This window comes from Alosa sapidissima, chromosome 22 (assembly GCF_018492685.1).
Source record: "Alosa sapidissima isolate fAloSap1 chromosome 22, fAloSap1.pri, whole genome shotgun sequence".
Classification (NCBI taxonomy): Eukaryota; Metazoa; Chordata; class Actinopteri; order Clupeiformes; family Clupeidae; genus Alosa; species Alosa sapidissima.
Window position 1 is genome coordinate 25,633,101 of NC_055978.1, and position 27,375 is coordinate 25,660,475.

At 43.5% G+C, this 27,375-nt stretch overlaps 2 protein-coding genes across 2 annotated transcripts; one reads left to right on the forward strand and one right to left on the reverse strand.

Annotated features, from left to right (window-relative positions):
* The first annotated feature begins 422 nt into the window (after window positions 1-422).
* LOC121697070 (transcription termination factor 2, mitochondrial-like) lies at window positions 423-4,787 on the forward strand. The gene is made up of 2 exons (XM_042078348.1): window positions 423-690; window positions 3,106-4,787. The coding sequence occupies exon 2, from the start codon at window positions 3,137-3,139 to the stop codon at window positions 4,271-4,273; it is 1,137 nt and encodes a 378-aa protein (XP_041934282.1). The 5' UTR covers window positions 423-690; window positions 3,106-3,136; the 3' UTR covers window positions 4,274-4,787.
* A 959-nt stretch (window positions 4,788-5,746) lies between these two features.
* On the reverse strand, window positions 5,747-22,370 carry cry1a (cryptochrome circadian regulator 1a). The gene is made up of 14 exons (XM_042078347.1): window positions 21,428-22,370; window positions 12,740-12,848; window positions 12,340-12,482; window positions 11,995-12,179; window positions 11,347-11,435; window positions 11,073-11,213; window positions 10,200-10,511; window positions 9,350-9,501; window positions 8,709-8,911; window positions 8,379-8,492; window positions 8,126-8,212; window positions 7,927-8,004; window positions 6,922-7,029; window positions 5,747-6,811 (listed from the first exon to the last, which is right to left on the reverse strand). The coding sequence occupies exons 1-13, from the start codon at window positions 21,583-21,585 to the stop codon at window positions 6,926-6,928; spliced, it is 1,875 nt and encodes a 624-aa protein (XP_041934281.1). The 5' UTR covers window positions 21,586-22,370; the 3' UTR covers window positions 5,747-6,811; window positions 6,922-6,925.
* Window positions 22,371-27,375: the final 5,005 nt, after the last annotated feature.

Here is a 27,375-nt window from a genome sequence, read left to right on the forward strand (position 1 = left end):
ACATTGCATGCATTGTTGCAATGCAATTGTTTATTGAAAAGGATATTGCAAAATGTTCATGTTTGTTGTGTTCTATACATTCGCCAGTAGGTGGCGAGAACGAATAATTCTGTGATTATCATGTACGTGATTTGATCATAGATTTGATATATGATGAGAAGAATACTTAATGACACGTTACTGTTGTATCTCGTCTTACTCATCACTTACATATTACTTTGCATACCTATTATCCCAATTCTTACTAGGCCTATTACAACCTAACAGTTGTTGTTAAAATTGTTCATTCCATTCCTCCATCAATGCCAAAAAAGTACGCTTCTCGTATAAAAAAAATATGCTCTTTCCCCTACGTATTCGGCCCGAGCGATTCGATTGGTCAAGGCCCAATGTTGTGAGTTACGCAAGTACGTTTGGTTGCATATGCTATGTCAACGTAGATCAAGCTGAGAATAGCGTTTACATAAGGTACGCAGACTACGCACATCCTATAGGCTACAAGCCATTGTGCGCACCGATGGACCACTGCTGCTGGCGCCGGGGAGAGTATTGTTTCACTCTGGTCTAAAACAGTATTCTAATGTCAATTTTGTGTGAACAAAAACACCAGTTCAAACTGCTTTTGTAAGTGGAATAACAACAGTCACGCTACCTACGTGGAGAGAAAGGCACGCCTGGACGCTGACTTTGGTGAGCTTTCCTCTTTACTCCCTGTTTAACCTAAACAATAGCGTTTAGTTGTATTGTGATTTTCCGCTGAATTGCATGTGTTGCTTGTTTGCAAGCCTACATATAAAGTTGTCCATTTGTGTTGTCGTTGACATCAAATGCAATCTGCCAAGTTTACTTGTGCATATACAGAACATGTTCTTCCCAGTGTTTTTTTTTTTTTTTTTTGCATAGTCATGTGTTGTCTAATCAGCGCTTACAGGGGTGTTGGTGTTCTGTCCCTAAAGCGGGAACAAGGTGTGCCCATGACATGAGGCATGCTATGCCAAATTTCACCACCTGACTCCTCCTGACTCTTATTTAGTTGTGGTAGTGTTGACAGAACATCAGAGTAACGCACCCTTGTATGGCAAGATTGGGCCTCATATAATTTTAATAATATACATCCTCACTTAAAGCTCTCCAAAACCATATGTACCGTATGCTATAACAACAAGGTAATAGTGATAACAATATAATAATATTATATTATTATTTGTATATTATATGTAACATTATAACTAGTGCTGTCAAACGATTACAATTTTTAATCACGATTAATCGCTGAATTCCTATAGTTAATCACGATTAATCACATATTTTATCATATGATTAAAATTCTATTATTTTGCATTTCTGAACTTTCCAGGAGTCCATATTAACAATAAAGCAATAGTTGTGTATCTTGACTGGGATTGAAATGAAAGCAAAGCAAGTTTTAACTGAACTTTAAGACGTAGGTCTATTTGATTATTTCAAATCAAATTTCAAAAGATGTGCAGCAGACCTGAGGCAACACAATATATTCTTCAGAAATATAGCTGATATAAACTGAAATAAATGCTACTGCAGAAGTGCATGCACAAAATGTAGGCCTACACACATTATAAAGGGCATAACAGACAATAGTTCAGTTGAAAATAAGGAACTTTTCAACATGAGTGCATTGCAATTTTATAGGCCTACAGTCTATAGTGCACTGTCACTTGTCACACACATCAATGCAGAAGTTTTTAACAGGCAAACACTGGATGAACAATAGATTTTATGGAGTCGACCAAATAATATACTGTAACTGAATCGTGATTTACACGGCGGCAAAGTGCGATGCTGGTGTGCGGAATTGTATGGAAAAGAATGGAATCTAATGTAAATCAATGTCGAAAGCAGAGTGCATCGCAAATAGTAGCAGCCAAAGAGGAATGTTGATAACAGAACAAGTGACGGTGGAAAAATCTTTGGCGGCACACAACTAATGCGTCAGCCTAGGCTACTACTCTTTGGCCGGCTCGTAGGCCCAACCAAGTGTGTGCAGCATGCCTTTACGTAGCCTACTAACGGCGCATCAACGGCGCATCATCATAAAGACAAAGATTGTTAAGGCTCCGCCTTAACAATCTTTGATAAAGATACATTCTGCATCACGCCCCATTTTAGCGGAAAACATGTTAACATATCATTGATTCCAATGGCAAAGACAGATAGTAATCACACGTTGACGTTACATCTAGTTATTAAACAGGACATTCAATCATTTTACTAACACGGCAGTTATGAAGAATTATGTTTATGTAACTTACTCATGTCGAAACTATGTACATTATCAACCTAATTCGTTTGCAATACCCCATGTATTGTACAAATGTTGCATGTAGCTAGCAGCTACACTTACCATAATATCCCATGCAAAACGGTTGGCTTGCTAGCTAGCTAACTGTGGAACTTCAGTATAACATAGCCAATTATCTCACCTAGTTGTAGGAAATAGGCTACGTTCATATTACAAGCGATAGAATGAATGTATGACTTATGTTTAGTTGAACTTAATTATAGTCAGCCGTTTGAATGTGCCTATCCATACATTTGTGACACTCCTGTTAGTAAACTGGAAAGAGCAAAACATAGGAACATGGTCACGTTAATCTCAAACACACAGATAACTCTTACGCCAACCTTATTTTGTGCCTTTTATTCACGTTTGTTCCAAGATGTAGTAAGTATACTATAAGCCCTTTTCGCTCCCCACTTTGATGCAGCATAGGTTTACATTATCATCTTTCCCTTTAAAGGGGGCGTGTACATTCCATTACATTCGTCAGTGCAGTATTGTTTAGTTTCCGGTCTAGCTAGATCCTGTGTGGTGTTGTAGTTGTTAACGTTACTAGTTGTTGCAACAGCATGTGAAGAAACTACAAAGTTTGTTACACCAAAAATAAGTTAATCTCGCGATAAAAAAATGACGCCGTTAAAATAGGTTAACGTTAACGCCGTTAATAACGCGTTTAACTGACAGCACTAATTATAACACATATTAATAGTAGATAGTGGTAGTAGTAGTAGTACTACAACAGGTATTAACAGATCTTTATATAATGTATGGTCTTGTTGTGTTGACAGGTTGTGTCCTGAGTTTGCCACATCTGCCATCATGTTTCGTGCCACCACTGCCTCCCTGTGTGCCTACTGCCATCGACTACGCCTGCTGCCCTCCACTGGTGCCTACCCCAGCAGCACACTGGTCAGCAGTCTGGCAGAGAACCAGCACACGGTCAGTACTCTCTACGACCTGTCAGTGGACATCCGCAAGGTGCGCAAGTTCAAGAGCTGGGTGCTCTTCGAGAGCCCCACGTACGTGCGCGAGACAGCCAGCCTTCTGCACGACATGGGCGCCGACACGGCCTGCGTGGCCCGCGTGCTGGAGACCCACCCCGAGGCCATCCTCTGCCGGCCGGAGGACGTGGCCGCCCAGCGTGACCTGTGGGCCTCGGTGTGCCCCAACCAGCGCGAGCTGGTGGGCATCATCGAGAAGTTCCCCGCCTCCTTCTTCGCCGTGACCCACCACGCCAACCAGCGCGCCAACATCCGCTACCTGCAGAGCATGCGCCTGAGCAAGCGCATCATCGGGAAGCTGATGGCCAGCGCGCCGCAGAGCTTCAGCCGGCCCGTGGAGCGCAACCAGGAGGTCATCCACACGCTGCGCGAGACCTACCTGGACCTGGGCGGCGACGAGGGCAACCTGCGCGTCTGGCTCCAGAAGCTGCTCAGTCAGAACCCCTTCATCATGCTGCGTCCGGCCGAGGCCTGGCGCGACAGCCTGGGCTTCCTGCACGACCGCGGCTTCACCACCGAGCAGCTGCTGCAGCTGGTGTCCAGCCTGCGGGCGTGCATCTCCGAGATGGACCCCACCACCATGCGGCAGGCCATGGACTACACGCAGGCGGCGCTGGACTGCTCCGACGGCGAGCTGCACGACATCGTGCTGCGCTGCCCGGCGCTGCTCTACTACTCCGTGCCCGTGCTGGCCGGACGCTTCAGCGGACTCATGGACGCGGGGCTGACCGCTGAGCAGGTGCGCGAGACACCCAACGTGCTGGAGCTCACCATGCAGATCGTGACGTATCGCATCAGCAAGCTGGGGTCGTACGGCTACGATGTTCGCTCCGGGAGCCTGGACGTCATCGTCGGGACCAAGAAGGACTTTGAGGCGAGCTACGGCCGGCTAAAGTTACGCACAGAGAGGCCACTCTTCAACCCGGTGGCCCCACTGAGGTGTTCAGAAGAATGATTCAGATTGTTTTTGTTGAGTCACACTGCTGTTATGCCCTTTGCATAATAAACTGTGGGGAAATTGAAATGCAATAAAACCAGACTGGAGGGAATGACTACTCTTTAAACGTGAAACATGATCACTACATGTTTATAGATCTCAACATTTGTGAAATGCAAAAACTTTTTTCATACTGTTAAGAGGTTAAGTTGGGGAGATAAGTAATGTAATGTTGTAATAAGTAAGTTGACAAGATATAATGACGTGGTTCATACATTGGTTCAGATCAGCAGAAGAAACAAAACTTTCCCATTGGAACAAAAATGCAGTAACAAAATTGTAGGAATTATTTAAGTTCCAATTATAAGTCTGAAAGGCTGAAGTATTTCAGACTGATGAGTGTCTTGCACTAAGGCTATGCACAAACATTGCAAAGCAATGAAAAATAATAAAATAAATGTTGGTTTGTTTATGTCAACCTGCTTATCCTTTTTACAAAGACCTTAAATGAATAAATCAAGGTTAAAATGTTTGTTATTATTTGTAAATATTCACAGTTGTACAGTAATGCTGAATCATCATGATACCCATGCAGGGGATGAACAGCTAGAACAAGCTCAGTATCTCTCAAGAGGAGTGCTCATCACATTTTGAAGCACAACATAACGATTTCAGTGTCTTATATCCTGATTCAGAACCACCAAATAATTGCTACATTTTCACAATACTAGTGTTAGGACCTGATTCAGAACCACCAAATAATTGCTACATTTTCACAATACTAGTGTTAGGACCTGATTCAGAACCACCAAATAATTGCTACATTTTCACAATACTAGTGTTAGGACCTGATTCAGAACCACCAAATAATTGCTACATTTTCACAATACTAGTGTTAGGACCTGTACTCATAACTGTATTTTTCATTCAGGTTGTCACTTGTACTCTGCTCCACTCGGGGCCTTCATACACACTCCATTCTAATAACATCCTGTAATGAGAGTTACCATCCATCTTCAACTTCAAGAGGAGTAAACAAGACTGAAGTGGGTATTTCATGAGGTGCTGCCAAATTCAGGTTGATAAGCCAGGGTTGCAAGACAACCACAATTATTATTTAACATTCAGCATAATAGTAATATTAATAGTTTGAAAGCACAGCTCTGTTAGTCCTCAGAAAACAAATTAGAAGACCAAGAGCCCTGGCTGCTTATGACAATGTTCTTAGGTCTAAGGAAAAAAACTGCAGTCAAAAAGAAGAAACAAATAAACAAAAACACCTTCAGTGGTTACACAAGTTGCAAAATATATACAAACATAGCCAAAGAAGGTGACATTGTAGTATGTTCATACTAATGGTTTTGTATAAAAATATACTATATATTAGCAATTAGTTATATATTAGCAATTATACTTTGCAACATGCCTAATCTTCAAAGCATTTGCTTTGTCTGAATCCATTTCATTTCAATAATAATAAAATGACAACTATTATAGTTCACATTTATCATTTTATTTAATAAACAAGCACAACATTAAGGGACGAAGAAGCACTAAGTGATGTGTTACACTCAAATAGTACACACTCAAATAGTACACAAAGATAATCACAGAAGGGGAAGTTATTAACCGGCGAGGGGTGGAACAAGATTGCTTGTCACGTCAGGCCAGAGTGGACCTCTGATCATGGGTGCAATCAGGATGGAAAATACTGTGAGGAGCTAGTGCGGAACTTAACCACAGAGAGGGCAGAAGAAGTGAATGTTTGAAAGTGAAGACAAAAAGACAGCGTAGAGGCTGGGGTCCATTGGTGGGTGGCAGGGTGGTGGAGGCAGAAGGGAAAGAGAAGGAATCAGAGAAGTAATGGAGTTGGAGTTGAACAGGAGGAAGAAAAAACGTGCCAGCAAGACCCAGGCACCCAGCTGACCTTCTAAGGGGGGGGGGGGGTGTCAAAAAAGTTTTTTTATTTTTACTTTTCCATAAAGAACAGAGTAAAATCTCAATCTCACAAGGATTCTTTATATCAAAAATATATCAATGGGCCTATGACTAGACGAAAGAGAGAGAGAACACATACAATATCAAATATGTACAGGTTGTATGCGAGTTGAACTCATCAAATCCTTATATACACAAAGGTCTGCCACCCAAGTCTATCCGAGCGCTGAGGCAACTTCAGGTGGACAGTGGCAGGATGAAACCACAGGGCAGTAGAATTCGCTGCTGGGTTGTGAAAACATTGCCACCTGCTTGGGTGTAGTCCAAGTGACTATATTACAGTTTTAGACTTCAAAACGTGGATGTGCTTACAGGAAAAAAAAAAAAAAAAAAAACAGACCAACATGTGTTTGGTCGAGTAAATGTCGTCTTCGACCTTTCTCTTCACGGACATGTAACAGGTTGAAAATGTAAGAACAGCGTTTTTGGTCTCCGGGTTCTCTGGCCGTCATGTATGAACGACATCATCTGGTTTTGGCTGTGTATATCTGTACACATGTATGTTTTTGAGAAGTTGTTGCAAGTGTTTGTGATGCTGCCCTGAAGTCATCCAAATTCCTGAGAAAGCACAAAACACACAAATAAAAAGGGATTAAAATGGGCGGAAATCTGATTGGTACTTCAAGCAGTTCATGACTCAGAAGGCCCTGTCAAACGGTGATGCTTACCTGACTAAGTGCTGCTCTGCCGCTGCACCTTGGAGCCCATGCTGGGAGTCGAGTCCTCACTGTGGCGTTTCCCAGGGGGGAGGGTGCTGGTTGGATGGAGCCCACAGCCTGAGGAAGTGCAGGAAGAATGAAGGAGGAATATTAACAAGGATGGAAAAGCATTTAAAAAGTGGATGGTTGGATAACACCACTTTAGAACATAAACATGTCATAAATAACAAGAGCTGTCATATGAGACCAGAGCAGAGATATTAACCAAACTGAAACAATTTGTTACAAACTCCAGCATCGGTAGCATTAGCCACATTTACATGGACACTTTTAATCCAATTAGAAACGGAATAACGGCTCAATCGGAATACAAATTCTCATATAAAACATCTCAATCGGAATAAAAATGCCTGATCCGATCAGAATTTTAATCAGCATGAAAGAGGTGGTGTGGTTCGGTCCTATTCCGATTGAACAGCCTTATATACAGTCAATCGGATTGCCTGCTGTATCTTCTTAAGGAAAAGTAGGCAACAATGGCTATTCCGATCAAAGATTCTAAAGCGCTTGAGAGCACCTGTTCGGAATAGAACAGACCCCATGTAAACAAGCGGCACACATTTTTCAATCGGAATAGTTTAATCGGAATGACCATGTAAACGTGGCTATTGTCTGTGACGTAATACATCAACCTGAACAGGCTCAATACTTACAAGCTATAGCTATAGCTCGACTTAACTGTGCATGTTTACATACGGACAGACACACGGATGGACAGATAGCTGCACTTGATTACATAAATTACAAAATTTTGCCATACTGATATCTACAGCAAAATCTTTTCTCTGAAACCGTCTAAGTACAACCTTTTGACATAATTCTGTTCAATTAACATTCAAAATATCTGACCAATTATTGTAGACTAGAAATTGATTAACACAAATGTATGGTTTAATATAAACTACATTGTACTTTATTGACATGCTTTGACATGACTGGGCACGCCTACTGTACCTTGCTGTACTGAGGGACCTGGCATCTGCTGAGCCTCCTGCCTGTAACAAGCCATACTGCTGCTGTTGCCAACATAACCTGCCAGAGAACACCACAAAAACACAGATTAGTCAACAGTACACACAGGCTCGAGGCTTTATTGTTTTCATGGTCTGTATGAGAATTGGGTGTGGCTGCGTGTTTAGTAGTTGCTCCTAACCTGATCGCTGTGCTTTGGGGTCGGTCTGTGGGTATGCCATCACCCCACTGTGCCACTCTCCCTGGGATGCCATGGGCATCTGATACCCTGCAAACACCCCCAGAAATGTCACTTTAACTGGCTTACAACTACAACCAGGCTTATTTGGATGGAGAGGAATGTGTAATGTCACACACACACACACACACACACACACACACACACACACACACACACACACAATCTCCACAGGTAAAACAGTCATTACACATACCTGAAGAGGTGGCGGCCAGAGATTCCTGTGTATTCTCTGCAGTGGGGAATCCCATCATGCCGCTAGAGGCCTCACCATTTCCATTGGGGTTGGACGGCACCGTGGCTAGCAGGCCTACACAAGGATCACAAAGGAAAACGGTCACCCTCTGAAGTACCCAACCCAGCCAACAGGATAAAATGACAAAATGACAGAAAACAATCTGATCAAAGGAAAATAATTTCCATCACAGTAATTTCATATTGTTTTTCCCCAAAGTGGATGTGATTAAAATAAAACATGTGCTTCGATTCTAAGAGCAGGAGAAAAACAAGATTCTTCTTGACTGACCTAATCCTCTGTAACAGGAGAGCTGCTGGTAGATCTGCTTCATGCGTTCGATGTTGAGTCGGCTGGCTTCGGCGTGGTTCACCATGGGCTTGGGGTAGTGGACCCCAATGATGCACTTGGCTGCCTTCTGCACGCTCTCCGGGGCATTCCAGGGGTCGTAAATGTACTTGGCTGGAAAACCCCTCAGGATGGGCAGGTAACGCCTGAGGACAGAAGAGGGACACAGTCCAGGTAAGAACAGGACTGACCACTGAGAGGGAGTTATGCTAAACAAACGTAGCCAAAACAAAACGCACACTTGAGTAATTGGTGGTCTGAGCCTCCACATTCACTCAGCTATGGGGATGTTCTTTCTATAGGAGTCCGTTTTCACCCCAAGTAATCTCAGATGATTTTTATTCAACTTGCTTGCCCTTTTCTCCCTGAGCCGCCACCTGCCCTGTTTAATTACTGTTCACACACACTTGATTAAAACTCTGCGGGGGAAAAGCTTCCTTCATGCAAATATTGGTTTAAAGTTGCTCAAGGTCGGGATCAATGTGTTTTAAGACATGACACACAAACACAGAGATGTACAAACAGCTGTGTGAGCCAAGAATGACCACAAATGACCACGGTGTGCACAGAAGCGGCAGGCCCACCTGATGTAGTCTCCGTTGGGGTCGGTGCGGCGGCCGAAGCCCACGGGGCAGTAGCAGTGGAAGAACTGCTGGAAGAAGGAGCTGCAGGAGAGCCACATCCAGCTGCCCGCGTTCACACTCCAGTCGGCGTCCAGCAGCAGCTCCTCAAACACCTGCCAATCACACACGCCACCACGGAAACGAACAAGGTTTGTGATGTGCACATAAACAGTCTTCACAGAAGGCATCAATGTGCACAAATAGTTTTAAAATGAAAACATCATGAGTGTCAGCTTATGAAAAACAAACACCATTATCTTAGAACCTTGTTCAGCTCCTTTTGCTTTTAAATGAGCTAAAGGCCTAATACGAGTGGCTTCTCATGACTTGTTAACATGGAACCATGTTCTGTACATTTAAAGCTCAGTAAATCTAATTAATGAGGTCTTCATTTGTGCATTTTCCATTTGAAACTAGCGTTTCAAGTGGGGCAGCCGTGGCCCACTGGTTAGCACTCTGGACTTGTAACCGGAGGGTTGCCGGTTCGAGCCCCGACCAGTGGGCTGCGGCTGAAGTGCCCTTGAGCAAGGCTAACCCCTCACTGATCCCCGAACGCCGCCATTGTAGCAGGCAGCTCACTGCGCCGGGATTAGTGTGTGCTTCACCTCACTGTGTGTACACTGTGTGCTGTTTGTGTTTCACTAATTCACCGATTGGGTTAAATGCAGGGACCAAATTTCCCTCACGGGATCAAAAAAGTATATATACTTATACTATACTTCAGTAGCTAAATTGGAGACTGAGCGGGCCATTCCAATAGCCCACATCCTCTCCATATAGGTCACTCGTTCTACCTAGTGCCCCAAACTACCTTCATGCCCTCCTCCCAGCTGATCCACAGGTCTCCTCTGGTCAGGAAGCAGGCCACAGCGTGCCGGGCCAGGTGATGGATCCAGCCCTCTTGTCGTAGCTGGGTCATGATGGCGTCGATCCAAGGGAAACCGGTGCGGCCCTCGGCCCACTTGGCCAGCGCCTCGGCGTTGCGGTCCCACGGGATCTGCACGCAGATGGGGTTGCCCTCCATCTTGTCGAAGCGCGGGTTGTTTGTGGCGGCCGTGTAGAAGAACTCGCGCCACAGTAGCTGGCCGTAGAGGGAGAGGGGCGGAGAGCTGTTCTTCTTCACCTGCACGGGGAACAAGACCAAACACAACAGGAAGTATGAGTGTCTTGCTCAGATCCATGCAGCGCTCATCCATTAGGTTGATCCATTATAGTCATCTAGGATTTATCATCTAGGACACTAATGGGGTTTTCAAGGGCTCTTTCATGGACCTCACTCCAACCCATTATGGTAAAGATCCTCATATGATCAGAGAGCACTTCAGTCTTTAATAACATGTTGGGATGACACAGCGACATCCCATCCACTCGGTGTGAGGGGACACAATTTGGGTGAAGAGAGTACTAATGATGAACATAATTGTCAAATAGCTAAATGGGGGGGTCGCTAGAACACCACACACACACAAACACACATTGCACAATGGCTGACGTAAAAGCAGGACTCTCAACACAGGCCAGGAACACCACTAAAAGGCCGTTACATAAGTATAGGACTATTTAAGCTTCATTCCGTCCCATTATGTCAGGATGTTTGTTTTTGGGGGATGTTTTTTTACGTTAAAATATTTTTTTCCCAGATTATAAAAAGGGGACTTTGGGATGTTTATCTGCAAAGACTCACCTTCCGGAACAGGTCAGTGAGTTTGAAGTAGAACAGGCGGCAGGAGAGACATCCGAAGCGCAGATACGGGCTGAGGCCTGTCGGACTGGCCAGCAGCGAGTTGGCGTTCATCCTGGGACGCTCAAAGTTGGCCACCCATGCCTGCAGGACAAAGAACACAGGTCAATGACCGGCGCCTCGAAATTATAGCTTGAGGTAAAAATAAGTGGACAAAAGTGCTACTGTGGGGATGAGGGTGTCCAAATGTGCATGCTAGGAGGTGGGCTGACCATACCTTCCTCTCCAAGTGTCTCTCCAGACGAGTGAGAGCTTCAGTCTCGCCTCCTGGCCATACGGCTGAGGAGAGGCCCTCTGTGTCGAAACCTGGAGGACACAGAACACAGAACAGGATGAGAATCACTTGTCAACGCTGCCCACATAGACCATCGTATAAAAAACCATCAGTGATCCCATCAGGACGAGACTGTAGGAAATACCAGACGCCTACAGGAAAAATGACACCTGCAGAAAATAGACACAGCTGAAGCTAAAAATAGCACATTATGAAAGAGGTTGGGGGGGGGGTTGGGGGGTGGGGGGGGAGAAAGAGAAGGAGAAGGAGAAGGAGAAGGAGAGAGAGAGAGAGAGAGAGAGAGAGAGAGAGAGAGAGAGAGAGAGAGAGAGAGAGAGAGAGAGAGAGAGTAAGAGTTTCCACATGAATAGTTCTACTCTTAATCATGACTTGTACAGTTTAACCAATGTTCTTTCCCTTAAAACCACAGAGGAAGGCAATTTTCCAACATTCCTGCATACAAAGTAAGTCGTTTTCCCAGTTGCTAATTCACAGGACTTCAGATATGCTGAGTGAACTGGACGTGGGAATTGAATGTGTTCATATCCGAAAGGGGGAAAAGAGAGTGAGATGAAAGGGGGCGATGCCTACCCAGCTCCTCCAGAGAAGGCACCCCAAACTTGTCATCGTGGTCGTCTGCTATGGGCGTGGTACAGCTCCCCATTACGTCGGCCGTGATGACCTCTGCGGGCATCTCCACCGGCTCCATGCGGCTGATCAGCGTCTGGAAGCGCTTGTAGGTCAGCGGGGACTGACCGCCATTTAGCTCTATGATCCTGAACGAGGGAAGGGTAGAGGGAAGACAACCAGAGAGAATGAGAGATTGAAAAACACATACAAAACAATTAAGAGGAATGCAAAAAAAACCCAAACAACCAGAAAACGAATATCACAACTGTACTTAAAAAAGATCTGGGGTCAGCCAGGGTCGCTTACTTGTCCAGGTCATAGAGCGTGTGGGAGATTCTCACGATCACCTCCACGCCGGCCTCACTGGCCAGCTTCTTAATGGCAGCATCGCGCTCCTTCCCGAATGGCTCGGAGTCATATTCATAGGACAGGCGAGAGATGTTCCACTCCTGAGGACAACAGTCGTGCGAGAGACACACACACACACACACAGAGATCAGATCATATGACCATATAAAAGCCACTTGGGTTTCGGAATACAAAGCGCCACAAATATGTAAGTATGACAATCACCGATGAGAGTGTTTGTTTTAAAGATCTAGAATGATAAAAGACTTGCTTGTAATGTTGGTTATTCAATTACTGGAGGATCTAACTATTAACATTTAATTCAGTTTTAGACATGAGATGCCTGCTTGTCCAGTACCTTGAAGAGCCTGGGGAAGACATCGGTGGGCTGGCCCCGGATCACAAACAGCCGAGAGTTGAGTTTGCGGAGGCTGGCATCCAGGTCCTCAAGACACTGAAGCAAGAACCTGTGGAGCAGAGATCACAGACATAAGATTTCCAGAAGACAATACTCTTTAACCAAACGCTCCACTTCATTTCAGAAATGTCTTTGGTCTGCTAGAGAACAAAAATAGATCCAACAGGTGCTTAAAACAAACTTCTCAATGGTAAGGAACCGCCTAGGCTAGATCACCAAAAAAAAAGAAAATATCATCTACCCTCAGCGATCAAAACAAGAAATCAGCCTATAAACAACAGTGTAGTGTTCAGAAATAACACAAGGGGCTGACTGGAGCTGCAGACACACAGTGGGCGGTCTTCTGATCACAAGACTTGACTGAAGGTCAATCCCTTAAATAGATAAAAGGCTACAGAGCTGCCATCCTACTTGGTTTGAACAATTAAAAGTAATCTTTTAAAAGAAGGGGTCTTCTGTAAGGACATGACCTGAGGATGCCGATTGAGGACATCAACAGTGAAGTGGACAAGACGTTACAATGAAACACAGATGTTGAATATAAGTCTTTGATCCAATCTTGCTGGATTTAGGACACGTAAGAACTTGGGAATTTAGTTCTACACTATTAAGCGTAGCTGTTTCTCTCCTGCTGCATCACAGCTGAGATTAATGAGAGTACAGAACACAATGTTCCTGAGTAGAGACAGTACAGGGAGGGAAAGACCAGTGAAGATATCAGAACAGTGAGCACTATTCTCTCCACTAGGTGGCAATAGGGCGTTGAGTTAGACACTGCAGTGCTAACAGACCAAGTGGAGCTGGTTGCACTACATAAACAGTCGGTTTCCCATCAACAAACCAAACTATGACTTCATCTGGGCTGCCTGTGCAGGGATATAATTATTGGCATAAGACTTAGCAGTGATGATTTGAGCAGGACAAATTTGTCTGCAGTCATGGTGGCAACTCGGGCCAAAAACCACTGCAGTGACGTTCCAGTCAGTCACACGGCCCGTTTGTTCTAAGGTCTGTTGTGCATAAAAGGCGCAGTTAAAAAATACCCGGGAACTGGAATGGAGAGAGGAGGGCCGTGCCCCTGACGTCATGAGAGTGTGACCCAGAAACCCACTTCCCGCCTTGGGGTCGTGCCAGGGTTATTACATAACTAGCCCTCTCCCGGCAGCAGAGGAGATCACGCAGGGCCCGCCGGCCGGCCGGCAGCACGTCGACCGCGAAGTCACCGCTGTGCAGCCCGCTCTGCTTGTAATGTGTGTGGTGATCTGCTCTGGAGCTCTCTCTGGGCTGAGAGGAAACCTCGGCTGGCTTGAAGCACTGAACTTTCCCCAGAACTAACTTTATGGAGTTTTAATATGCTCAAGGTTACAAATGTTAACATAGAGAACATATGATGCACTTATGACAAAGATCTGAACACAAAGTAAACTGGTCAATGTAATGCTTTATGTAAGAACTGTAGGCATGGTTTTCCTGATTATTACAGCATTCGATGACAATTTCAGATTCACACAATAACATTTACACAGATTAGCCTAGCCTAGTTCATGGCAAGTGAGTTTTCAGGTTTCCATGACAATAAATCAGCACAACAGCAGAAAGCATAAGAGCCCATCGTGAGTAACCGGTGCAAGTCAAACTGTGGACACAAGCAATATGAAAATGGAACCCAAGGTAAAAGCACAGGCTAGTCCAGGTTGATTGGGTATGCTAATTATTTAAAAACAGCACCATGCAAGGCATCACTGCATTACTCATTGCCAAATGAGCCTTTTGATGGAGAGGTTAAAACAGGTCAGGCTGTTTGTTGATGTATGGGATGAGCCTAATGCAATAGACAATGCCTGTGACTAGGCTTAAATATTCAACAGCCAAATGCATTCTACAGTGCATCTCATCAACAGAGTTGAATATTCTAGCAGGGTCTGTTTGCCAAAGCATGTGTCCTTGGCTTCGCTGCTAATGTGAAGGCCTATAAAGGGAAAAATGCTATAAAATGTAAAACAGTAGCCTAACCAGTTCTGATGCTCACTAGCGGAGCAGGAGTGGCAGCTGAGCAAGACTGGCATTTCATGGGCGATTTGCGTCATGAGTCTTGCTTGCATCCCGCCCCTCGGACTGAGCACTGCGAACGGTGAGTGCCCAGACCCTACATTTTAATGTGGGTCTGGCTCGTCAGGCTAGCTGCGCTCATGCCTGGAGGCAAAAAATTCCTTTCAGTGAAAAACTTATTTTGTTATTAGTACGGACAAGCTACCAGGCCCGCAAATGACGTTCAGACAAACCGCAGCAGAGGCCTATGGGTGTAGGCCAATACATAATACCAGATGGAAGACGCCAGTCATTTCAAACAGACTGCCAGGCTTCTGTTGATCCAGCAATGTCCTATGAAGGTGTGGGTCACATGAACAAACCTGACAGTTACAAATTTATATATATTCTCCCCTATGAGTGAAGTACTTGAATAAAACAGCCACTTCGATGCTGCCATTTACCTTCAAGTCATAGTGAGTGACAGGAAAAGCAGCTTGGGACTGAAATGAAAAGCTAGTCATGCATTTTAACCTGTCCCTTTCTACAAACACAAGGTGCTTGAAATAGGGAGTGGGAAGTCCACCTCATTTGGCATGCTGTGGATCACCAAGGACATTATAAGTGCTGTGCGTATGCGTCTTCATGAGTCACGCAGGACACACTGGAGGAGGGCACGGGGCAAGCCCGGCCTCAAAAGGCGCGCAAGATAACCAACCAATCAAGCTCCACAGGCTAGCAAACATCAACAACAGAATTCAATTCCACGTGTGGCGGGGTGATCAGGCTTACGGTGAGTGACGACTGTCAGGGCAATCATTCCTCCCCCCCCCCCCCCCCCCCTTGTCCTTTCGCACTCACATCAAGCAGAGACAGACCGACGTCACACGGGCCCATTAAACCCGCTGACTGGAGCAACACGAGTAGTCACAGGCAACAGTTCACGTGGGAGAGACTGGTGAAGATTCACACTGGCCGGAATCCCTACTTAACGCCAAGGGACATCAGAGCAAAATGACATGGCGCTGCGGATGATATCAAAGACTGGTGCGAAGTTGTTACCGACTTGTGAATGGTCGGTTACAGCACTGGCTGAGAACACTGGCAGGCAGATACACAACCTGACAGTCCCCTGTGTGAGGTTAATTATATCAATCAAGGTGGTTTGCATATGACCAACATGGGAAATTGCTACAGCCATATGTCTGAGGACTGTGGCTACAATCCTGCATCTCCCTGACCAACCCCTCTGATATCACAGCAGGCCAGTGGAATTAGGTGGGGGGTTGCCACATCGGCATGTTACAACTGTAGAACTACTCTGTCTGTGGTAGAGTAGTGCTAACAGGCAGCATGCCAAGCTAAAACGTTACTCATTACGACACTGGAGGAGATGGCCTACACTTTCAAGCTGGTGCCGATCCCTCTGTGTAATAAAGTAAGCTTCTCATTCAGCACTGTTCAGAACATATTTATTAGTGCTGATCCACACCTACAAAAGAAAAAAAACTTGGATAGAGTTACTACTATGTCATGTCACTAGGCCCTACATGCTATACAACAGTATCTCTGTATGTGGCAAATAGAGCCCTTGAATTCATGTTGTGCTGCTGCTGAACACCAGACACCTGGCTGATGACCAGAAATTCACTCGTTACAGAATACAAAACAACATCCTCTGACTAGCACACGTGCACAATTTGTGCTTTTGTCATTTAATTAGTGAAAAGGAACTCATGACATTTTCACCACCAATACTGGGGGGGGGGGGGGGGGGGGTGGGGGGGGGGGGGTTTGACTATTTTTCCAACCAATTAGACCTCATGAATACGCTACCTTGGGATGTACAAAGTGGAACAATGACAGCATTCTCTGTCTGAATGAAACAAACCGGGAGAGTAGGGAAATATTGTGTAATCTACACGCCCAAAGCTCCTCTGTGATGTTGAGGCGTATCGTCATGGTTACCAAATCCATCACAAGAATGAAAATACTTCACCTGCACTCAGCAATGATCATAGATGGCCAATAATCATCACACACACGCACAGAAAAAGTCTCCAAAACGCAGATGAAGAAAACAATCGTCTGAGGAACATCCTCTCCTCACTGCAGTGAAAGCCAGCCGTACCAACTGCCAAACATGATCTAACACCCTTAGCCTTAAAATGAGACCAGTTGACAACTTTAGAACTGGCTATTTGGATGTAAAATTTAAAATATTGTGCAGTGATTGTGTCAAGGGGTGTGAATGTGAATCTCTTTAGAATGTGTTCTACACCCTACAGAGGCCACCGAGGTGACTGTCAAAAACCTTTATCAGGGTTCCTACACATTTTGCATTTCAAAATTCCATACTTTTTCCATACTCAAATTTCCAAACTTCGGTAGATTTTTCTGACCATATTCTCGACATTGCGGCCACTTCTGGTTTGGGATAACTCGGTGAAAACAAAGGTATGGACAACTGAAGTGAATTAAAAAATGACACTTAATATTCGTCCATTTAGCTGGGTCATTTTTAGTTGTATCTTAGTTGTATCTTGACTATGGGGACTGACAGTTAAGCTACACAACAGTAGGAATGGTTCATTATGACCTGAGTGAAGTGATTAGTACTGCAAATGCAATAGTCTGGAAAGAAATATTTCTCCATACCCTTGTTTCTTTTTTCCATACTTATCCAGACCTGGAAATTACTAAAATCAAATTCCATACTTTTCCATACTGCGTAGGAACCCTGATTTATTGACATGGACAGGCACCAGGCAAGACAAAACACACACCAATAACACAGCCACAGGTCCTCCAACCTCATCACTTCCTCCAACCTCATCACTTCCATAGTGATCAAAATGCTCCCTGCTAGTCTGACCAGTTAAGGAAATTTCCGAATAGGCTTGTCTGTGTGAGGGTGGCAGAAAGAGTGAGGAGGGTGGAGTGATCATCTTCGGATGGAAACTGCCTCCAGTTGCCAAGCAGACAACAGTGGCCTGCACTGGCCAGGGACAGAGACGGAAACATCCTGATCATTTCCAGACCCTGGCCTGAGAACAGGCTCTGCTAGCTTAGAGAACTTGCTGTCAAGGCCCTTGATTGAAATATCAGGCACAGCTGAGAATGACATGTACCACCGTTGTTCAGTACTATGCCGTGCTTCTGAACTCAATGAAACATCAACATGTGGAAGGCCCTCTCTCACTGACCAAGTGTGGAAGGCCCTCTCTCACCGACCAAGTGTGGAAGGCCCTCTCTCACTGACCAAGTGATGACATCTGAAGCAACGTCACACTTTTTGTGGGTATAATTTTTTTTATAAACAACTTCTTTTGACATCATCTAATTGGCTTTGATGGGACAGGGCTATGTGAAGGACACGTTAACACACATCATTCCCACTAACCGCCAGGCTAATGCGCTATGTTCTGTGGTTCCGGGCTGGAATGGGCAGCAGAAGACAGCACAGAACGACTCCACCAACAACACCAAAGATTCTAGAGCGGAGCTCTGTTCTAGAATCTTTGACAATACGGTCAAAAGATGCCAGTTAGCCTACCATCAAGCTCTTATCAGTGCCAACTGGGCTGCTGCTGGTGGCTGTAGGGTAAGCTTTTTGCATTCTTTTAGGTAGGTGCCTGTCTAGCTTTAAACCAAAACTCCATAATCAGGCCCTCCTGGAATTTTGTGATCATGCATTTTCACAATTCAAGAATTTGCTGGCACTGCAGTTGCAGGCTGCAAATTTTATCTTACAATATTTCAACAAAAACACATGGAAAATCATGTAATTTCTCTTCTGCAACAGATTTTATTCAACTGAAAAACCACCACAATTCCTGCAGCAAGTTAATGTACTTTTGATTACAGCAAATTCAGTCACACATGAGCAAAGTTCAAGGCCAAGCACCGCTCTGAGTACAAGTGCTTCCTCCCTTCTGACACACTAACCTATTTGTGGCCCATACGTACACCACAGGAGTGGGTTGTGTGGGCCTTGTTCTATGTCCCCTTTCTGGGATGAGGCCCACCGCAGAGCTGGGGACACAAATGCTCTCAACCAAGCAGAGGACACGTGGCTACTCTGCTCACTGAGGACCGCTTGGACTAAACGACACTAACGTGGGGATATTCCACATCTAACTCTCAGACAGGTTCTTTGGCACATTTCCGACAAATAAACTTTCAAGAAAGTATTTAGTTCACCAAATACAATATCCCAAAATGCACTTTTGGATATTATTTATGTTCTGTGTAGGACAGAATATTACTCATGTTCCATGCCATCAGGTGGAAGGGTGATGGTATTCCATGTATAAAATGTCTCTCTCTCTCTCGCTCTCTCGCTCTCTCTCTAAATAGCTTGTGTGTGAACCAAAGGCAGTAGTCCAGATGGGAGGGGGGGCACAGCCATGCATAACGGTGAGAATAGATAATGTCTCTCCAGGCACCACATTACATAAGCTCAGGAGTGAGACAGTGACACACGGCATGCAATTTGGGGAAATTATGCTCAAGCCATCAAAACAACAACAATAATCTTTTCCTTCTCTTGCTCACAATCCTCTAATATTTTAATTGCTGACCTTTCAAGATAGTGACTGAAGGCATGGCCTGTCTTTGGCGGGACACATTAGCTGTTCACTGTATTATTTAATGCAGATGACTCATGAGCATTAATGCAGTCAGATCTTTGTGGTAAGAGGCAGCAGACGTGACAATGAATCACAATCGCATAGAAACGGTCCTATGTCCTCAAATGTTCTTTTGCTGCCTAGGCCTTGAAAACAATTAATGTATTAATGAGAACAGAGCTAGGGCCTTCTTATGAGATGGACTTAACTGTGCTAAACTGGCAAGTTTATTCAGATGCACTGTAAATCTGAAATAATTCTAATGCTTATCAAACAGTCTGTGAAGCATGTCTACCGCCCACATTACCAGTTAAGTGGGAGCGTTTCCGGTCACCTCAGACACTTTAAAAAGCAGGGCTAAGGCAGGGACAAATCAAGTTCTAGCTTAAAGAAGGAAAGACATTGTGATTTCAAAAGCATTCTTGTGCGTCACACGATCACATGATTTTTGCTATATTTGTACAATGAGCTGTATTGCTAGTGATGGTTTTAACTGGCTACGATTTCAAAGTGAATTATGCAATTATGACAAAGTTATAATAGCCATACTCTGGTGCCTGTTCTAATGCTCTAAAGTGTGCCCCAACACTGGAAAGGTTACTAAAGACTCAGTAGTTTAGTCATTACTTGAAACCCCTATTCTAAAGTTCCTAGTAATTACATTGGGTGTATGGGGTGCTGTTGTTTGGATAAAACGGCGTAGGCTGCAAATTGATAGTCACAGCTATATAATTTCACGTAGCTATAACTACTACCCTCATTATTACATAACAAAACATCCGTCATTTTCGATAAATGAGGACTGACTGAGGTGTCAGAAAATAACATTTTTACTTTCTTTTTCACCCACTCAACAGGTTACAGGCAATCAGGGACAGTGTGACATCTTAAAAACAGAGCAGAAGCGAAGACAAGATCTTATCACATTAACAATAAGCAACGGATTCCTGCACCTGAGTGCGTGAGGGGTCGTTGGATTCCACCCTTAGCTGCATGCCTTACAGATGAACTCCAGTGCAAAAAGGTGTTGAAAATCCCCGTTGGCGACACGAGTATGACTGCTTTGCCAGGCACTTGCAGTGGTTTGGTACTGACCATGGCCGACATTCTTTGGACTACAGTGTCGCACATATGGGGTGGGGAGCACACTCCGTTCAGGTGAGATCTACCCACTTAAAGGTTAGATTTTCACCAATCTTACGTCCAGCTACTTAGTTCCATCCCACTTGTTCCTTTCCCTTCTCTTATGTACCTTCCTGAATTCAGTACACACACACACACACACACTACAGGCTGGTGTGCAGTGATGACAACCACTCTTTATGATAGGCTATTCATTAAAATGCTGGCGTGTGGTACTGAAAAAAAGAAAGAAGTCCCCTAAATATCAGCATTTATCAGACGTCTCAATACTGTAAACTATCCATATTAAGTGTTGGCTGGTCTACATGTGTTAGATGTAGTTAGTCAGATGTAGTCCATCTGGAGACTGGGATTTTTTCAATGCAAAGTGGTATCTTTTGACCTTTGTCCTGACTAGACTTTAAAGGTGACATAATAATTTCATGGTGGTTTCATTAGTAAACTTAGCATGATGATTAAATACAGAGATTCAATAATGACACGGCCATCAGGCATAGTAAGGTTAGGTAGTAAGGACCACAACTTAAGTCATTCAGCCACCTTGTGCCTTGTCTTAAGAGACGTACTTGACTAACGTGTGTGCAAAGGAACATCATCAGTATTACTGTTAAGATTACTTTTACTTCAAATTAAATAGCTTCTTCTTATCCAAACATTGCATGAACAACATATTAAAAACAGATGAGAATATGAAATATAATTTAAAGTATATATATATATATATATATATATATATATATATATATATATATATATGTGTGTGTGTGTGTGTGTGTGTGTGTGTGTGTGTGTAAGCCCAAAATCAAACCATGATAAGGTTACATACCTCCACCTGCTGATGCCAACGTTGGATGATCCCGCAAACCAGGGGTCGAGAATATACACACAGCGGACGGAGTCCGCTCCTTGAATTGATTCCCTGAGCGAAGGATTATCGTGGAGCCGCAAGCCCTTCCTGAACCAGTGGATCGTATTTACGACCATTACTCCACTGAACCAGTCCCTTAGGATGTAATGTTTTAAATGTCTCTTTCGCCCTGAAATACCGCTCTGAAGTGGCTATGACCCAGTGATCTAAAATGACAATCCCCTTATTTAGGGAGCGCGTTTGGCAAACTAACTAGCTATCGACTTCGTAAGACTTATAATATGCGTTGTTGTAAATATGGTTCAGCGATGTGAATTAACCTTGCTCCAATAAAACCTTTTCCATTATGTCAAAGAATCTGGACAGTGACCGCAATTGAACCATTTGGCCAAGAGTAAGCTACAAGCGCTTTAGGCAATAATCTGACTGGCGTTAAGACCACGCTTGCTACTCAGTCAGCGCTTCCCTGTTGTATAACATGTTTTTCTGAATGGAAAGAATATGATAACAGAAACCCTATTTAAACCCTATTTATACAGATGATTGCAAAAACTGAGAACTTATATCACCCTAACCTAAAAATGTATCGTTTTAGCTCCCTGAGACTAAAGTATTAAGTGGTTCTTCTGCCAAACACGGCAGTAACGTCAGCCTTCGAAAGTATGCCAACCGCGGTGACAAGGTTATGTAAATATTAACCAACGCTAGAACATTTCTTTATAGGCCTTATGCGTTTTGAATTGATTGAAAACTACCGTTGCGTTAAGTGTATCCATTCAATAATAATCCACATGAAACGATAGATCCAAACTTTCCGTAAAATCCCGTCGAAACTCAGTTTAGTCAACGGCACTCCAGAATACAGGCAGCCATGCACTTCAGTCGTTATCTGTGCTGCTCCAGCTCCGCCCATTCTCATACGCATTGCCAATAATTCATCTGGATTGGACGATTGTTCCACATACGTACCTAGCCTTTGGTCACGTTCTTCAAATGTGGTTATCTGAACTTTGTTATTTTCTTTGTGAGAAGGTTCTATAAAATTATTAAGTGTCTGATGTTCACCTGAATTGTTGCCTTGTTGTAGGTAACTCTTTTCAAAACCTTACAACCCCAAGGGACGGGAAAAATAAATTAAATACATGGAATGACTGCAGATACCCGCTCATTTCCATCTCTAGATTGTGATTGGAGGATGGAAAAAGTCCCGGATCGGCACATGTATTAGGGTATGATAATCCACCATTTTGGACACGTGTACTCAGCACAGGCTAGCCTACTTCATGGCGCAGCGCGTATCGTCACAGGAATACTGTCATTACTACTAGGCTACTTCCCAGAACTAATGGAGGCGCTGTAACAAATTGCACACACATTCTGTTCATTTAGTCTATAATAATAATAATAATAATAATAATAATAATATAAATGTTAAATGTTTCCTTATAGCAATTCTGTAGACCTATCCTGTATCCTGATAATGATGATGATTATAATAATAATAATAATATTCATAATAATATTCCTTTATTGTTATGATTATGATTATTATTATTATTATTATTATTATTAATGTTGATAATAATAATAATTATTATTATTATTATTAGGTTATTATTATTTAACAACAGCAACAACATGCCTAGAGGTTATGCTTGTATTATGAAAGGAGGATGGTATTACTCATCAACAATGACTCATCAACAATAATCAATATTACAGGTTCAAGTTGGCCCTGATATCTTGTGGAGATTTACAATCTAGTAAATAATGTTCCTATTATGATTGTGACATGGTTATGACATGTCATGGAGGGGGTCTGGGATATGCCACTGGGCCTAATTCAGGGGTCTCCAACAGGTAGCCTCCCCACCTGTTTCTATGTACAGTAGGTCTTCAGTAGGTTTGAGGAAGATGTTTATAAATCTGATAACCCAGTCACTTGGGAAACATGCAATCCCTATGAAATCATATTCAGTCTACAAAGAGAGAAGGTAAATGAGTTTAAAGGAGCGCTTAAAAAGCATACAAACCCGGTTTTGGGTGGAGGTCAGCTATGTGAATACATAGCATTCTTTTATTACAGTATGCTCTCAGTGTTTTCCATGCAAAAAAGGTCAGAACTCGGTGACACTACCTGAAAATGCTCAAGACAGCTATACACTTGTACGGCCATTTGAAAACTACAGTTACAAATTGCTGTAGTTAGGGGAGTGAGTACAAGACACTGAAGGTACGTTTCACAGTTTTACTGTACTTTGCAATTCTACAGCATTGTGACAGAGTTTGATAACTAGTTCACCAATTTTGTATGTAATGACTCAAGCAATGAAATGAAGACTATAGTTTTATTGGGAAAGACTATTCAGCATCCATAAGTATAGTTCATTTTGACTGACATGACAAAGCAACTGATACATGTCCAAAAGCATTTGCAATTTGTTCAGAGGAAGGAGAAATTGCTATGATGTGCACAAATGACTAAATGTTGTGGAGGTTGAACTAATAGATGATCATTTTCATTCTGATCTGAAAAAAGCACCAAAGCGACTGAGAAAAACTGTAACATAAAGGTCTCGGCCATGTCCATTTTGTCAAAGTAGCTCTCGAAACAAAAAAGGTGGCCTAATTCAACTACACAGTAAACGTTGAAGTAAGATGGCTGCTTTAAACCCCCAGTAAATGCTCAGAAAAGGCTGCTTTATCGGAGCTGTTGTTTCTCGCTGCTTAATTTCTTTGGTTGGGCAATCAGGTTACTGTGCAGTTGTTGGCTATACTGGCAAATTTGGTACCATGAAGATAGATAGAGATAGATAGATAGATAGATAGATAGATAGATACTTTATTCCTCCCGAGGGAAATTTTAGGCATCCACCTTAGACAGCCATAACACAACAAACACACATAAGCACATATATCTCACATGCATAAACATGAAGGAGAGCCTTTAGGGTACAACTAGCGCGTATTGTGGCTGCAGTTGTTTATAGTTGTATATCTTGCGATATGACTGGTAGGAGTGCCTTTGCTGATGCAGGTGCAGCCTGCGGCATGTCTTGCTGCTGTCTCAAGTTGACCGTAAATTGCTTTGCACCCTGCATGTTGTATCATGATCTTTCAGTGCCATGGCCCGTGAACGTTCTAACAACATCATGACTGCATCAACAACAACACCTCTTTCAAGACACAGCTGACAACACATCTTTTCACTACTCCTCCACTACTCCTGCTCAACGCACCTTCCCTTCCTCTGCCAACTGTTACTTTCACTGTGTTGTATGGTTGTCTGTTATGCTGTCAGTGTCCTGGCAATTACGTGTCATTTTGTCCCTTTCTGTTGCTGTGCTGTTATGCTGTCATTGTCAATTATGTTTTGTATGCATTGTTGTCAAATTTGCTCCTCGGTAAAGCGACCTATAACAAAGGTATTATACAAATACAAATGATTCTAATTTGTATCATTATGCTAATAAGCCTTGGTTTAATTGGTCACTGTGGGAGGTCCCCAACCGATATAGACCCTTTCAACAATAAAAACAAAAACAATGCTTGAACGTTCTATTTGGTTCCCAATCTACTTCCTCTGCATTAAGGAATGTTAAAACGGAAGCCTTGTGGGGCCATATGATGCTGATAATGGAACTCTCTTGAAAGGGTCTATAAGGAATTGAAGCCTGTTCTCCTCATGCTGACCATTCTCGGCTTTTGGGCTTTTGTTTTCCGTTTTACATGACAAACCCCTAGACACTGATTTACACTACACTTTTGTTTAAGCTTTCACTATACTGACCTTAGCAACGTTGACTGGGAGATGTTCAAGACGAACTCTGCTGACATCAATGAGTTTACGGAAGTATCATTGAGTTACATCAATATGCTAACTGATTCCATCATCCCAACTGTAAAGATCCGAAGCTTCCCTAACCAGAAGCCATGGGTGGATAGAGAAGTGAGAACGGCATTAAAGACACACACCATGACTTATAATGCTGGGCTTATTTCAGGGGATATGATGGATTACAAAGCAGCATCTTATAGTTTACGTAGTGCTATTAAAGATGCTAAGCGGCGCTATAGAGACAGATTTGAAGCTGATTTCTTGGAGGGTGATCCAGCACGAGTGTGGAAAGGACTCCGAACCATCACTGGCTTTGAAAGAAAGTCCCCTCCTATGATGAATGTGAGTAAAGCCCTCCCTGATGAACTTAATGCTTTTTATGCTCGCTTTGACATGAAAAACACAGACTATCTTGCACTAGCTGCAACATGTGAAGCAAATGAGGATGCACCTTTCTGTGTCTCTGAGGTCGATGTGAGCAATGCCTTTAGGAGGGTTAATTGTAGAAAAGCTGCTGGACCGGATGGAATTTCTAACAGGGTTTTGAAATCCTGAGCTGCTCAGTTAGCTCCTGTGTTCACTTATATCTTTAACACATCATTGGCTCAAGAGACAGTTCCTACTTGCCTCAAGCAGTCTGTTATTGTTCCAGTACCGAAAAAGTCCATCATGTATGAATGACTACCGCCCAGTAGCCCTGACGTCTACAGTGATGAAGTGTTTTGAGAAGCTTGTGAAAAACATTATCTGCTCATCCCTCCCTGCCTCCTTCGACCCCCTCCAATTTGCTTACAGAGCCAACAGGTCTACAGAGGATGCCATCTCAAACCTCATGCACACCACCTTAACTCACCTGGAGGAGGGGAATGGGAATAATGTGAGGATGCTGTTCATTGACTTTAGTTCAGCATTCAACACGATAGTACCTCTCACCTTGGTCACAAAGATGAAGGCCTTAGGACTGAACACCACCCTGTGTCACTGGATATTTGACTTCCTCACCAACCGTTCACAAGTGGTTAGAGTGGGGGGTCTGACATCTGACTCATTAACCATCAGCACTGGTGCTCCCCAAGGCTGTGTTTTGAGTCCACTGCTGTACAACATCTACACACTGCAAAGCCAACAGTAGTCATACCTCCATCATCAAGTTTGCAGATGACACAGTGATCTTGGGCCTGATTAGTAACAACAATGAACAGCTCTACTTGGATCAGGTTGATGAGGTGGCACAGTGGTGTCAATCTAACAGCTTGACACTGAATATCAATAAAACCAAGGAAATGGTAGTGGACTACTTAACATGACTTAACATGGACTGTTAACACTCATTATGTTCTGAAGAAGTCCAGACAACGACTCTACTTCCTTCGTCAGCTAAGGAAATTCAAAGTTTCTACATCCATCATGAAGGCCTTCTACACTTCAGCGGTTGAGAGTGTTCTAACTGGTAGCATCATCACCTGGTATGGGAACTCCACAGTTAGAGATTGTAGTACTCTGCAGAGAGTAGTGCGCTCAGCTGAACGTACTATAAGAACTCAACTCCCTGCTCTACAAGATATCTATTCCAGAAGAGTACTCCTAAGAGCCCAAAAGATTCTGAAGGACTCCTGTCATCCTAACAATGGATTATTCCTACCGCTGAAATCAAGAAGACGCCTATGTAGTCACAAAGCCAGAACTGAGAGACTCAGGAGAAGTTTTTATCCCCAGGCCATCCGAACTCTGAACTCACACTATACTGACTTTGCACTCATTCACTCCCCAGCACTCATGACCCCCCCCCCCCCCATACACACACCTACAAGACTTTTAGCTGTTTTACATCCCTCTCCCTATGCTACAGACCTTTTATTTATGTTCTTATTTCATCACACATCAAAACACACACACACACACACACACACACACACACACACACACACACACACACACACACACACATATCTGACTTTCTCCAACTTTTGCACATCTCCATAGAACTTTTTATTTATTATTTTTGATTTCTCCTCCATCTACCCATGTCCTTGATTGCCTAGCCTTTCTGCCCCCCCACCCCCATCCC

Coding starts and splice junctions, on each gene's coding strand:
- LOC121697070 (XM_042078348.1), top strand. CDS start 3,137: ATGTTTCGTGCCACCACTGCCTCCCTGTGTGCCTACTGCCATCGACTA.
- cry1a (XM_042078347.1), bottom strand. CDS start 21,585: ATGGTCGTAAATACGATCCACTGGTTCAGGAAGGGCTTGCGGCTCCAC. Junction 8,005..8,125: donor CCCCAAAGCACAGCGATCAG/GTTAGGAGCAAC, acceptor GTTCTCTGGCAG/GTTATGTTGGCAACAGCAGC. Junction 7,030..7,926: donor AGGTCCCTCAGTACAGCAAG/GTACAGTAGGCG, acceptor GCACTTCCTCAG/GCTGTGGGCTCCATCCAACC.